The sequence below is a fragment of the Bombina bombina genome, chromosome 5 (assembly GCF_027579735.1).
Source record: "Bombina bombina isolate aBomBom1 chromosome 5, aBomBom1.pri, whole genome shotgun sequence".
Classification (NCBI taxonomy): Eukaryota; Metazoa; Chordata; class Amphibia; order Anura; family Bombinatoridae; genus Bombina; species Bombina bombina.
Window position 1 is genome coordinate 200,298,950 of NC_069503.1, and position 15,030 is coordinate 200,313,979.

The 15,030-nt window shown below is 40.6% G+C and overlaps 1 protein-coding gene across 3 annotated transcripts in view; it reads right to left on the reverse strand.

Moving 5' to 3' along the window:
- The window catches only part of ESYT2 (extended synaptotagmin 2), a 581,700-nt gene that overhangs the window by 128,259 nt on the left and 438,411 nt on the right, over positions 1-15,030 (reverse strand). For all 3 annotated transcript variants that reach the window (XM_053713830.1, XM_053713829.1, XM_053713828.1), the window contains exons 10-12: positions 9,167-9,249; positions 8,080-8,128; positions 5,814-5,903 (exon numbers count right to left, since the gene is read on the reverse strand). In XM_053713830.1, the coding sequence (XP_053569805.1) occupies positions 5,814-5,903; positions 8,080-8,128; positions 9,167-9,249 (222 nt within the window). The remainder of the gene's footprint in view (positions 1-5,813; positions 5,904-8,079; positions 8,129-9,166; positions 9,250-15,030) is intronic.

Consider the following 15,030-nt stretch of genomic DNA (forward strand, 5'->3'; position numbering starts at 1 on the left):
GTTATATTGGTTTCACTGGTAAAAATAAATAATTGAAATGGGTATATATTTGTTTTTTGTTAAGTTGCCTAATAATTATGCACAGTAATAGTCACCTGCACACACAGATATCCCCCTAAAATAGCTATAACTAAAAACAAACTAAAAACTACTTCCAAAACTATTCAGCTTTGATATTAATGAGTTTTTTGGGTTCATTGAGAACATGGTTGTTGTTCAATAATAAAATTAATCCTCAAAAATACAACTTGCCTAATAATTCTGCACTCCCTGTAAGCTCCACGGAGGAGCAACAGTTTTAAACACAGGCTTAATCCTAGCCAAAGCCTGACAAAAAGCCTGGACGTCTGGATTCTCTGCCAGACGCTTGTGTAAAAGAATAGACAGAGCAGAAATCTGTCCCTTTAGCGAACTAGCAGATAAACCCTTTTCTAAACCCTCTTGTAGAAAAGACAATATCCTAGGAATCTTAACCTTACTCCATGAGTAACTCTTGGATTCACACCAATATAAATATTTACGCCATATCTTATGGTAAATTTTTCTGGTCACAGGTTTCCGAGCCTGTATTAATGTATCAATAACCGACTCAGAGAAACCACGCTTCGATAGAATCAAGCGTTCAATCTCCATGCAGTCAGCCTCAGAGAAATTAGGTTTGGATGGTTGAAAGGACCCTGAATTAGAAGGTCCTGCCTCAGAGGCAGAGACCATGGTGGACAGGACGACATGTCCACTAGGTCTGCATACCAGGTCCTGCGTGGCCACGCAGGCGCTATCAGAATCACCGATGCTCTCTCCTGTTTGATCTTGGCAATCAGTCGAGGCAGTAACGGAAAAGGTGGAAACACATAAGCCATGTTGAAAACCCAAGGGGCTGCTAGTGCATCTATCAGCACCGCTCCCGGGTCCCTGGACCTAGATCCGTAGCACGGAAGCTTGGCGTTCTGGCGAGATGCCATGAGATCCAGTTCCGGTTTGCCCCAGCGAAGAATCAGTTGAGCAAAAATCTCCGTATGAAGTTCCCACTCCCCCGGATGAAAAGTCTGGCGACTTAGAAAGTCCGCCTCCCAGTTCTCCACGCCTGGGATGTAGATCGCTGACAGGTGGCAAGAGTGAGACTCTGCCCAGCGAATTATCTTTGAGACTTCTAACATCGCTAGGGAACTCCTGGTTCCTCCTTGATGATTGATGTAAGCTACAGTCGTGATGTTGTCCGACTGAAACCTGATGAACCTCAGTGTTGCTAACTGAGGCCAAGCTAGGAGAGCATTGAATATTGCTCTTAATTCCAAAATGTTTATTGGAAGGAGTTTCTCCTCCTGAGTCCACGATCCCTGAGCCTTTAGGGAGTTCCAGACTGCGCCCCAGCCTAGTAGGCTGGCATCTGTTGTTACAATCGTCCAATCTGGTCTGCGAAAGGTCATTCCTTTGGACAGATGAGCCTGAGACAACCACCAGAGAAGAGAATCCCTGGTCTCCTGGTCCAGATACAGTAAAGGGGACAGATCTGAGTAATCCCCATTCCACTGACTTAGCATGCATAATTGCAGCGGTCTGAGATGCAGGCGCGCAAATGGCACTATGTCCATTGCCGCGACCATTAAGCCGATTACTTCCATGCACTGAGCTACTGATGGGCTTGGAATGGAATGAAGGACACGGCAAGCATTTAGAATTTTTGATAACCTGGACTCCGCCAGGTAAATCTTCATCTCTACAGAATCTATAAGAGTCCCTAGGAAAGGAACCCTTGTGAGTGGAAACAGAGAACTCTTTTCCATGTTCACTTTCCACCCATGCAACCTCAGAAATGCTAGAACTATCTCTGTATGAGACTTTGCATTTTGAAAACTTGACTCTTGTATCAGAATGTCGTCTAGGTACGGAGCCACCGCTATGCCTCGCGGTCTTAGTACCGCCAGAAGCGAACCCAGAACCTTTGTAAAAATTCTCGGAGCCGTAGCTAACCCGAAGGGAAGAGCTACAAACTGGTAATGCCTGTCTAGAAAGGCAAACCTTAGGTACCGATAATGATCTTTGTGAATCGGTATGTGAAGGTAGGCATCCTTTAAGTCCACTGTGGTCATGTACTAACCCTCTTGGATCATGGGTAGGATGGTCCGAATAGTTTCCATTTTGAAAGATGGAACTCTGAGGAATTTGTTTAAGATCTTTAGATCCAAAATTGGTCTGAAGGTTCCCTCTTTTTTGGGAACCACAAACAGATTTGAGTAAAACCCTTGCCCTTGTTCCGTTCGCGGAACTGGGTGGATCACTCCCATCACTAAGAGGTCTTGTACACATTGTAGAAATGCCTCTTTCTTTACTAGGTTTGTTGATAACCTTGACAGATGAAACCTCCCTTGTGGAGAAGTTTTGAAATCTAGAAGGTATCCCTGAGATATAATCTCCAACGTCCAGGGATCCTGTACATCTCTTGCCCAAGCCTGGGCGAAGAGAGAAAGTCTGCCCCCCACTAGATCCGTCTCCGGAAAGGGGGCCCTGTCTTCATGCTGTCTTAGGGGCGGAAGTAGGCTTTCTGGCCTGCTTGCCCTTGTTCCATGACTGGTTGCCTTTCCAACCTTGTCTGTAACGAGCAGTAGTTCCTTCCTGTTTTGGAGCGGAGGAAGTTGATGCTGCTCCTGCCTTGAAATTACGAAAGGCACGAAAATTAGACTGTTTGGACTTTGATTTGGCCCTGTCCTGAGGAAGGGTGTGGCCCTTACCTCCAGTAATGTCAGCAATAATTTCCTTCAAGCCGGGCCCGAATAAGGTCTGCCCTTTGAAAGGAATATTCAGTAGTTTAGATTTAGAAGTTACATCTGCTGACCAGGATTTAAGCCATAGCGCTCTGCGCGCCTGTATGGCGAATCCGGAATTCTTAGCCGTAAGTTTGGTTAAATGCACTACGGTATCCGAAACAAACGCATTAGCTAGCTTAAGCGTTCTAAGCTTGCTCAAAGTCTCATCCAATGGTGCTGTGCGAATCGCCTCTTCCAGAGACTCAAACCAGAATGCCGCTGCAGCAGTGACAGGCGCAATGCATGCAAGAGGCTGTAATATAAAACCTTGTTGAACAAACATTTTCTTAAGGTAACCCTCTAATTTTTTATCCATTGGATCTGAGAAAGCACAGCTATCCTCCACCGGGATAGTGGTACGCTTGGCTAAAGTAGAAACTGCTCCCTCCACCTTAGGGACCGTCTGCCATAAGTCTCGTGTGGCGGCGTTTATAGGGAACATTTTTCTAAATATCGGAGGAGGGGAAAAGGGCACACCAGGTCTATCCTACTCCTTGCTAATAATCTCTGTAAGCCTTTTTGGTATAGGAAAAACGTCAGTATGCACCGGTATCGCATAGTATTTATCAAGCCTACATAATTTCTCTGGGATTGCCACCGTGTCACAATCATTCAGAGCCGCTAACACCTCCCCTAGCAACACGCGGAGGTTCTCAAGCTTAAATTTAAAATTTCTGAATCCGGTCTCCCTGAATCAGAACCGTCACCCACAGAATGAAGCTCTCCGTCCTCATGTTCTGCAAACTGTGACGCAGTATCAGACATGGCTCTCGTGTCATCGGCGCGCTCTGTCCTTAACCCAGAGCTATCGCGCTTGCCTCTTAACTCGGGCAGATTGGATAATACTTCTTTCATAACATTAGCCATATCATGTAAAGTGATTTGTAAGGGCCTTGATGTACTTGGCGCCACAATCTCACGCACCTCCCGAGCGGGAGACGAAGGTACTGACACGTGAGGAGAGTTAGACGGCATAACTTCCCCCTCGTTGTCTGGTGATAATTTCTTTATCGGTAAAGATTGACTTTTATTTAAAGTAATATCAATACAGTTGGTACACATATTTCTATTGGGCTCCACATCGGCTTTTAAACATAATGAACAAGCAGATTCCTCTGTATCAGACATGTTGAAACAGACTAGCAATGAAGCTAGCAAGCTTGGAAATTACTTTCAATAAGTTTACAAGCAATATAAAAAACGCTGCAGCGCTTATCAAAAACACAGTTGAATAACAATGAACTAATTCAGTTATAGTCAACAATTCTTAACGGTAAATGTATTAATTAGCAGAGGATTGCACCCATTAGCAAAAGGATGATTAACCCCTCAATACCCAAAAACGGATATCAAATTAAGATTTAACGCTTTTATCACAGTCAAACACACTGTCACAGGTCTGCTGTGACTGATTACCTCCCTCAAAAACGAATTTTGAAAACCCCTGAGCTCTCTAGAGACGTCCTGGATCAAGGAGGAAGAAGCAGGAAGACTGTGCTAGAATTTTAACTGCGCAACAAGGTGCTAAAAAAGGCCCCTCCCACTCAAATTACAACAGTGGGAGACCTGATATAACGGTTTCTATGCAGAAAAATACGTTAGCCATGTGGAAAAAAATCATGCCCAAAAAGGATTTATCACCAAAGTACCTCACAAAACGAATAACATGCCAGTAAACGTTTTAAAAACAAACTTTTTCAATGTCATGCAAAGTTATCACTAAGCCTGCTACCAGTCGCTTCTACTGCAGATAAGGCTTAAGCATTATTTCAGTATAACAGTATTTTCTCAGTCAAATTCTAGTCCCTAGAAAATAACTCAACTGCGCATACATTTATCAGCCTGATACCAGTCGCTACTACTGCATTTAAGGCTGTACTTACATCATATGGGTAACAGCAGTGTTTTCTTAGTCAATTCCATTCCCAGAAAATATTGTACTGCACATACCTCATTTGCGGGGGACCCCGCATGCTATTCCCATTTTCTGAAGTTACCCCACTCCTCAGAATATCGAGAACAGCCAGTGGATCTTAGTTACGTCTGCTAAGATCATAGAAAACGCAGGCATATTCTTCTTCCAAATACTGCCTGAGATAGAAAAATAGCACACTCCGGTGCCATTTAAAATAAACTTTTGATTGAAGAATAATTAAGTAAAAAACTCCAACTCCTCTCGCGACCTCCTTCTTTGTTGAGGGTTGCAAGAGAATGACTGGATATGACATGTGAGGGAAGGAGCTATATAGCAGATCTGCTTGGGTGATCCTCTTGCAACTTCCTGTTGGGAAGGAGAATATATCCCATAAGTAATGGATGACCCGTGGACTGAACACACTTAACAAGAGAAAGGCTCTTCTATGTAGCAGTTATTTTCTTGAAAAAGAAACAACCTTCTGTTGGAATGGATCTCCTACTTTACTACTAATAAGTAGAAACTCAACTGACTCAAGCATCTTAAAGGGACATTAAACACTAAATACATGCCAGATAGAATGATGCATTCAAAGAAAAGATTAGTCCATGACTAACATGTAGATGTAATGTTTAAAGTTTCATTAGTTGTTTAAAAAGTGACAAAATAAGTGTAAAGTTTTAGTGTCTATAAAACACTGGGAGCTGCCATGTTGTCTTGTGTTACCTTCTCTGCTGTGGCCAATTAGGGACAGTTATACATAGGTCACTAGAGTGTGCAGCCAATGGTTGTGCTGGATTTAACAATGTTCTGCACTTCCATTTCTAACAGGAACTGAAAAGCTCACAAATTCAGAATGGAATTACAGGCAAAGAGGACAAAATAAATAATGAAAGTATATTGCAGAGCTGTTTTATTATATACAATTTATAATTTTATATTACCATCTCAAAGTGTTTAATGTCCCTTTAAGTAGAGGTGGGTACAGTAGAAATATATGAGACTGTGATATAAATAATTAGTGACTTTATATCATGCATACAAATCCCAATTTTCTTTTGCAATATTCTAAGACCATAATTTATAAAACATACCTGGTCAAGATTTGCAGCCGTTGACTTTGGGCTGAGCCACTCCAGTTTTAAATGGAGTTTCCCTGTAGTAGCCTCGTCTAATGTGAACCACTGCAAGAATAATATTAACAGGTTATACATAGAAGAAATTAAACATGTAAAAAATTAAATTGTACAAGAATGAAAGGCTTCACTTTGTAAACCAGAGAACTCTCATTCATAAATGAAAGTAGGGCAGCCACCACATTATTACGGAGCTAGACACACATTTCCAGGAGTCAAAGAAAGGTATATAAAAAGTTGTGTCAAATAATGTAGAAAGTTGTGAGCGAAAAGTAAAGATAAAAACTCTCTAAAGCCACTGCTCCTTTAAGTCCTGCTCTAATCCTACAAATGTGTCGTCTGAGGATACTAAGTTAAGATTTAGGGCCCCCTGTATTAAAGCTGCTGTTGGCAAGATTCTCAAAAGCTTTACATTGAACGGGCAGCAGACATTGTACATCCGCTTCCTAGCTGTATCATTACACACTCACATGAGTAAAACTGCCCCCTTCTGTCGTGTGACCAATCGCTTGAGAAAATAGCCTGTCAATCATTTAGAGCAAAAGTGTTTGGGCGATTTCTATATTCCATCTCAGAGGTGGCGAAGAGTGTAAGAAGGAGCTGTCTGGTAAGTGCTGCTTGTTACATTGCAGAAAGCAGGCCCGCCCCGTAAGGAGCCAAAAACAGCTTATGAGGCTTAGTACATTGATCCCTTGATGTACACTTTATTAAAAAGCAAGGCTTCCACAGCAACACCCATAAGACTTAAAGGGACATGAAACCCAAAATTTTTCTTTCACGATTCAGATAGATTATACATTATTAAACAACTTTCCAATTTACTTCTCTAATCAATTTTGATTTATTTGCCTGGTATATTTTATTGAAGAAACAGCAAAGCACTCCTGGGAGAAAGCTGAACACATTTGTAAGCCAATTAAAATGGGCATAGAAGTTCATCCACCAATCTGCAGCCAGCTCCAAGTTCCTGAGCCAATCTGGATATGCTTTCCAACATAGCATTTCAAGGGCATGAAGCAAATTAGATAATAGAAGTAAATTGGAAAGTTGACTAAAATTGTATGTTCTACCTAAATCATGAAAGGCAAATTTTGGGTTTCATGTCCCTTTAACAAGGCAATTCAAACTACATTTGGTTTTAGATTCAATTATAAAAATCATTCACAATGAATGCAAACGTCGTTTGAAATAGAATGGAAAAACTGCATTCAAATTAAATTGAATGATTCATCTTTACAACCGTCAGAGAGATATTTGTTGAAATTAGGTCCCCTACACTAATTGGAAAGACCCCAACACCCTTTTCTAACTAGTGACTTATGCCAGCCTAGATTGTACTTTAATGTTACAGAGACATAACACACCTTGTAATTACAAGGCAGTTCTGTAGTCCTCTGAGCATAAAAACGTTCTGAATACATAGTGTTTGCTGCATTTTTAATTCAATGCCTAAACTATAACATTTGCCATATTTAGAAGAGTTCATATGGACTTGTTAACAAAACTAGACAAGGCTTGTCACTGTCATTTTACACTGTTTTGTAGTTATATCATCTCAAATGTCCAAGTGCACTTGGTTTCTTTTTTAAGTTCCATATCACAGCCTGGCATATCAGCACGTACTAATAGTGTTTTTATATATTTTCTTAAACTTGTTGGGTATACTTACAATTTCCATTCTTTTAGACTTTAATTTGTTAAAGTATATTTTTTCCTACCGGTTTACAGAATTTCGAACAATACATTTCCTGTTGCTTAATATTGTGTTTCTTTGTTGTCTATTTTATACAAATGAAAGCAATTAACTCAAAAAATCCTCTCTCTCTCATTTGTGATTCTATATCGCAGACAGGTATAGCACATGGTTTTCAGTTATATAAAAGGGTTTTACATAACTTGAAAAGGGGACACCTTAAATATTGAAAGTAAATATTGTAAAGTTGTTGTTTTTTTACTCTACACTTTACTTTGGCACATAAATAGTGTACATAAAAATATCTAATTAGTTGCACATATCTTTGTGCGCTGCACTCTTCTAGATCCCTTTATTTAAAAGAATAGGCTTTTGTCCTGTGAGATAAAACAGGGCAGAATGTTTCTTACTGGTGTGTAGGATAAAATCTTGTAGTATAGAAATCTGTGCATGATCAAGTTGACTGAATGTATATGGTGGGGATTAAAAATAAAAATGAATGTTTAAACACATACAGAGAACAAAGAATACCTCATCTACCACACGCTCTTTTTCCACTTCAGCCAAGTCAATCAAAAGACTGAAAGAAAACCACATATATTATGATCAAAAATGAAAGGAAATACAAAAATAATTCAGGTTATTTAAAAGGTAATTTTAGTATAAAATCAATTTTGTTACATTTTATTTCAAAAAGTATTTATTATATTTGTTATTATTATAAATATATTTCATATTAACATTGAAAATGAAGTAGACAGTCTATACACTATATAACAATCAGGAGAAGGCATAGGTACATATGCTCCAATCACTGCTCAGGTTCTACATTCTGTGTTTTGCGAGTGTGACTGTCTTTTATGCAGAATTTCACTTAAATATAAAATGCTCAAATGAAATAGAACATTATATTTTTTTTTTACACTAGGATATAAAAAACAACAACTTTTTTGTGTAAAAATTGTGCTTGTCCCACTTTTCCTAAAAAGGTCAGAAAGCAAATTCTGTAGTTTAGGTTGTCAAAATGCTGCAAATTGCCTAATCCTGCTATTTGATTTGCAGTTCACAGAATGTGCTTTTTGGCCTTTCTAGGGAGTGTCAGACAAGCACAATGTGTACACAAAACAAAAAGGTCTTTAAAGCCATTCTACTAAAAAAAATACATAGAGGGGGCAGAAAGCAAATTCTGTTAATTGCAATAATTTCGATTATCAAGTATAACCCACTGCTTAGTCCATTTTATTACAACAATGAAACAGACTGATAAAGAGACTTTTTAAAGAAATGTCCTACTTAAAGGGACATTTAGGGAATATGAAACAGATCAATTCCCACAAAACATGGTAACTGCTTGTCATTATTATCAAAATCAGACACACACATCTGCAACCTAATACAATATTAATATATATTTAACACAAATATATTAAATATGCAACATGATAAAAAATATATAATATATGCCATCTATGTCTTAGGCTTTTTGATTGCATCAGGTAAAAGAAAATAAATAGATGTATGCTCTGCATTCAGTGCTTTCCCCAACTTGCCTTGTAAACCAATGGACTTACTATCAAGTCAATTAAAAAATGTACACATTAAAACAGTTCTGTTTTACCTGCCCAAAAAATCATCCTTATCTGTGTCTTCATCAAACAGTTCAATCTCAAGTTCTTGACCTGGATGTTCATATACCAAAGCCTACATATAAATATAAAATATCACTGTGATCATTGGAAAAGGAAGAATTAATAAAAAAATTAAAAAAAAGTATAAATGGAATGTTTCGGGGAAAGAGTATCCCCCTTTTAAGGATATAAAGATAAATCAGATTAAGAACTGCACAGCCTGTGTATTTGGTGTATTGTTCATGAAAGATTATTATTTACATTCACATTTTAGACTAAAGACAATTATATTCAATAGTATTCTTTATGGCAGTTGTAACTATAACAATTGGTAGATAAGATAGATAGCGAGATAGACAGAATGCTAAAGACCTATATGCAAAAAAAAAAAATCATTTAAAAAACTTTCATGTGCAAAAAAACTAATTTTAATGTGTATAACTGCTGATCAGTTCATGTTAGAAAAAAATTGAATACTATGTCCCTTCAAATCTTTTGAGTGTTGTTAAAAATATAAGACGTTTATTTTAAGATTGAAAAAAAGGGACATCCATTAAAGAAACAGAATTTATGCTTACCTGATAAATTACTTTCTCCAACGGTGTGTCCGGTCCACGGCGTCATCCTTACTTGTGGGATATTCTCTTCCCCAACAGGAAATGGCAAAGAGCCCAGCAAAGCTGGTCACATGATCCCTCCTAGGCTCCGCCTACCCCAGTCATTCGACCGACGTAAAGGAGGAATATGCATAGGAGAAATCATATGATACCGTGGTGACTGTAGTTAGAGAAAATAATTCATCAGACCTGATTAAAAAACCAGGGCGGGCCGTGGACCGGACACACCGTTGGAGAAAGTAATTTATCAGGTAAGCATAAATTCTGTTTTCTCCAACATAGGTGTGTCCGGTCCACGGCGTCATCCTTACTTGTGGGAACCAATACCAAAGCTTTAGGACACGGATGATGGGAGGGAGCAAATCAGGTCACCTAGATGGAAGGCACCACGGCTTGCAAAACCTTTCTCCCAAAAATAGCCTCAGAAGAAGCAAAAGTATCAAATTTGTAAAATTTGGTAAAAGTGTGCAGTGAAGACCAAGTCGCTGCCTTACATATCTGATCAACAGAAGCCTCGTTCTTGAAGGCCCATGTGGAAGCCACAGCCCTAGTGGAGTGAGCTGTGATTCTTTCAGGAGGCTGCCGTCCGGCAGTCTCATAAGCCAATCGGATGATGCTTTTAAGCCAAAAAGAGAGAGAGGTAGAAGTTGCTTTTTGACCTCTCCTTTTACCAGAATAAACAACAAACAAAGAAGATGTTTGTCTGAAATCCTTTGTAGCCTCTAAATAGAATTTTAGAGCACGAACTACATCCAAATTGTGTAACAAACGTTCCTTCTTTGAAGCTGGATTCGGACACAAAGAAGGCACAACTATCTCCTGGTTAATGTTTTTGTTAGAAACAACCTTCGGAAGAAAACCAGGTTTAGTACGCAAAACCACCTTATCTGCATGGAACACCAGATAAGGAGGAGAACACTGCAGAGCAGATAACTCTGAAACTCTTCTAGCAGAAGAAATTGCAACCAAAAACAAAACTTTCCAAGATAGTAACTTAATATCTACGGAATGTAAGGGTTCAAACGGAACCCCTTGAAGAACTGAAAGAACTAAATTGAGACTCCAAGGAGGAGTCAAAGGTTTGTAAACAGGCTTGATTCTAACCAGAGCCTGAACAAAAGCTTGAACATCTGGCACAGCCGCCAGCTTTTTGTGAAGTAAAACAGATAAAGCAGAAATCTGTCCCTTCAAAGAACTTGCAGATAATCCTTTCTCCAAACCCTCTTGTAGAAAGGATAGAATCTTAGGAATTTTAATCTTGTTCCATGGGAATCCTTTAGATTCACACCAACAGATATATTTTTTCCATATTTTATGGTAAATTTTCCTAGTTACAGGCTTTCTAGCCTGAATAAGAGTATCAATGACAGAATCTGAAAACCCACGCTTTGATAAAATCAAGCGTTCAATCTCCAAGCAGTCAGTTGGAGTGAAGCCAGATTCGGATGTTCGAATGGACCTTGAACAAGAAGGTCCTGTCTCAAAGGTAGCTTCCATGGTGGAGCCGATGACATATTCACCAGGTCTGCATACCAAGTTCTGCGTGGCCACGCAGGAGCTATCAAGATCACCGAAGCCCTCTCCTGATTGATCCTGGCTACCAGCCTGGGAATGAGAGGAAACGGTGGGAATACATAAGCTAGGTTGAAGGTCCAAGGTGCTACTAGTGCATCTACTAGAGTCGCCTTGGGATCCCTGGATCTGGACCCGTAGCAAGGAACCTTGAAGTTCTGACGAGACGCCATCAGGTCCATGTCTGGAATGCCCCATAATTGAGTTATTTGGGCAAAGATTTCCGGATGGAGTTCCCACTCCCCCGGATGGAATGTCTGACGACTCAGAAAATCCGCTTCCCAATTTTCCACCCCTGGGATGTGGATTGCAGACAAGTGGCAGGAGTGATTCTCCGCCCATTGAATTATTTTGGTCACTTCTTCCATCGCCAGGGAACTCCTTGTTCCCCCCTGATGGTTGATATATGCAACAGTCGTCATGTTGTCTGATTGAAACCTTATGAATTTGGCCTTTGCTAGTTGAGGCCAAGCTTTAAGAGCATAGAATATCGCTCTCAGTTCCAGAATGTTTATCGGAAGAAGAGATTCTTCCCGAGACCATAGACCCTGAGCTTTCAGGTGTTCCCAGACCGCGCCCCAGCCCACCAGACTGGCGTCGGTCGTGACAATGACCCACTCTGGTCTGCGGAAGCTCATTCCCTGTGACAGGTTGTCCAGGGTCAGCCACCAACGGAGTGAATCTCTGGTCCTCTGATCTACTTGGATCGTCGGAGACAAGTCTGTATAATCCCCATTCCACTGTCTGAGCATGCACAGTTGTAATGGTCTTAGATGAATTCGCGCAAAAGGAACTATGTCCATTGCCGCAACCATCAAACCTATTACTTCCATGCACTGCGCTATGGAAGGAAGAAGAACAGAATGAAGTACTTGACAAGAGCTTAGAAGTTTTGATTTTCTGGCCTCTGTCAGAAAAATCTTCATTTCTAAGGAGTCTATTATTGTTCCCAAGAAGGGAACTCTTGTTGACGGGGATAGAGAACTTTTTTCTACGTTCACTTTCCACCCGTGAGATCTGAGAAAGGCTAGGACAATGTCCGTATGAGCCTTTGCTTTTGACAGAGACGACGCTTGAATCAGTATGTTGTCCAAGTAAGGTACTACTGCAATGCCCCTTGGTCTTAGCACCGCTAGAAGGGACCCTAGTACCTTTGTGAAAATCCTTGGAGCAGTGGCTAATCCGAATGGAAGTGCCACAAACTGGTAATGCTTGTCCAGAAAGGCGAACCTTAGGAACCGATGATGTTCCTTGTGGATAGGAATATGTAGATACGCATCCTTTAAATCCACCGTGGTCATGAATTGACCTTCCTGGATGGTAGGAAGAATTGTTCGAATGGTTTCCATTTTGAACGATGGAACCCTGAGAAATTTGTTTAGAATCTTGAGATCTAAAATTGGTCTGAATGTTCCCTCTTTTTTGGGAACTATGAACAGATTGGAGTAAAACCCCATCCCTTGTTCTCCTAATGGAACAGGATGAATCACTCCCATTTTTAACAGGTCTTCTACACAATGTAAGAATGCCTGTCTTTTTATTTGGTTTGAAGACAATTGAGACCTGTGGAACCTTCCCCTTGGGGGTAGTTCCTTGAATTCCAGGAGATAACCTTGAGAAACTATTTCTAGCGCCCAAGGATCCTGAACATCTCTTGCCCAAGCCTGAGCAAAGAGAGAGAGTCTGCCCCCCACCAGATCCGGTCCCGGATCGGGGGCCAACACCTCATGCTGTTTTAGTAGCAGTGGCAGGTTTCTTGGCCTGCTTACCTTTGTTCTAGCCTTGCATCGGCCTCCAGGCTGGCTTGGTTTGAGAAGTATTACCCTCTTGCTTAGAGGATGTAGAATTTGAGGCTGGTCCGTTTCTGCGAAAGGGACGAAAATTTGGCTTATTTTTAGCCTTAAAGGACCTATCCTGAGGAAGGGCGTGGCCCTTTCCCCCAATGATGTCTGAAATAATCTCTTTCAAATCAGGGCCAAACAGCGTTTTACCCTTGAAAGGGATGTTAAGCAATTTGTTCTTGGAGGACACATCCGCTGACCAAGACTTTAGCCAAAGCGCTCTGCGCGCCACAATAGCAAAACCTGAATTTTTCGCCGCTAATCTAGCTAATTGCAAAGTGGCGTCTAAGATAAAAGAGTTAGCCAATTTAAGTGCTTGAACTCTGTCCATAACCTCCTCATACGAAGATTCTTTATTGAGCGACTTTTCTAGTTCTTCGAACCAGAAACACGCTGCTGTAGTGACAGGAACAATGCATGAAATTGGTTGTAGAAGGTAACCTTGCTGAACAAACATCTTTTTAAGCAAACCCTCTAATTTTTTATCCATAGGATCTTTGAAAGCACAACTATCTTCTATAGGGATAGTAGTGCGTTTGTTTAGAGTAGAAACCGCCCCCTCGACCTTGGGGACTGTCTGCCATAAGTCCTTTCTGGGGTCGACCATAGGAAATAATTTCTTAAATATAGGGGGAGGGACAAAAGGTATGCCGGGCCTTTCCCATTCTTTATTTACAATGTCCGCCACCCGCTTGGGTATAGGAAAAGCATCGGGGGGCACCGGGACCTCTAGGAACTTGTCCATCTTACATAATTTCTCTGGAATGACCAAATTGTCACAATCATCCAGAGTAGATAACACCTCCTTAAGCAGAGCGCGGAGATGTTCCAATTTAAATTTAAATGTAATAACGTCAGGTTCAGCTTGTTGAGAAATTTTTCCTGAATCTGAAATTTCTCCCTCAGAGAAAACCTCCCTGGCCCCTTCAGATTGTTGTAAGGGCATGTCAGAACCATTATCATCAGCGTCCTCATGCTCTTCAGTATCTAAAACAGAGCAATCGCGCTTTCGCTGATAAGTGGGCATTTTGGACAAAATGTTTTTAATAGAATTATCCATTACAGCCGTTAATTGTTGCATAGTAAGGAGGATTGGCGCACTAGATGTACTAGGGACCTCCTGAGTGGGCAAGACTGGTGTAGACACAGAAGGGGATGATGCAGTACCATGCTTACTCCCCTCACTTGAGGAATCATCTTGGGCAACATCATTATCAGTGGCATCATTGTCCCTACTTTGTTTGGACCCTATGTCACATTCATCACATATATTTAAATGGGGAGGAACCTTGGCTTTCGAACATACAGAACATCGTCTATCTGATGGTTCAGACATGTTAACAGGCATAAACTTGATAACAAAGCACAAAAAACGTTTTAAAATAAAACCGTTACTGTCACTTTAAATTTTAAACTGAACACACTTTATTACTGAATATGTGAAAAAGTATGAAGGAATTGTTCAAAATTCACCAAAATTTCACCACAGTGTCTTAAAGCCTTAAAAATATTGCACACCAAATTTGAAAGCTTTAACTCTTAAAATAACGGAACCGGAGCCGTGACCCCTATACAGTCCCTGGTATCTGCTTTGCTGAGACCCAACCAAGCCCAGAGGGGAATACGATACCAAATGACGCCTTCAATAAGCTTTTTCAGTGGTTCTGAGCTCCTCACACATGCATCTGCATGCCTTGCTTTCCAAAAACAACTGCGCATTAGTGGCGCGAAAATGAGGCTCTGCCTATGACTAGAAAAGGCCCCCAGTGAAAAAGGTGTCCAATACAGTGCCTGCCGTTTTTTTTAATACATCCCCAAGATTAT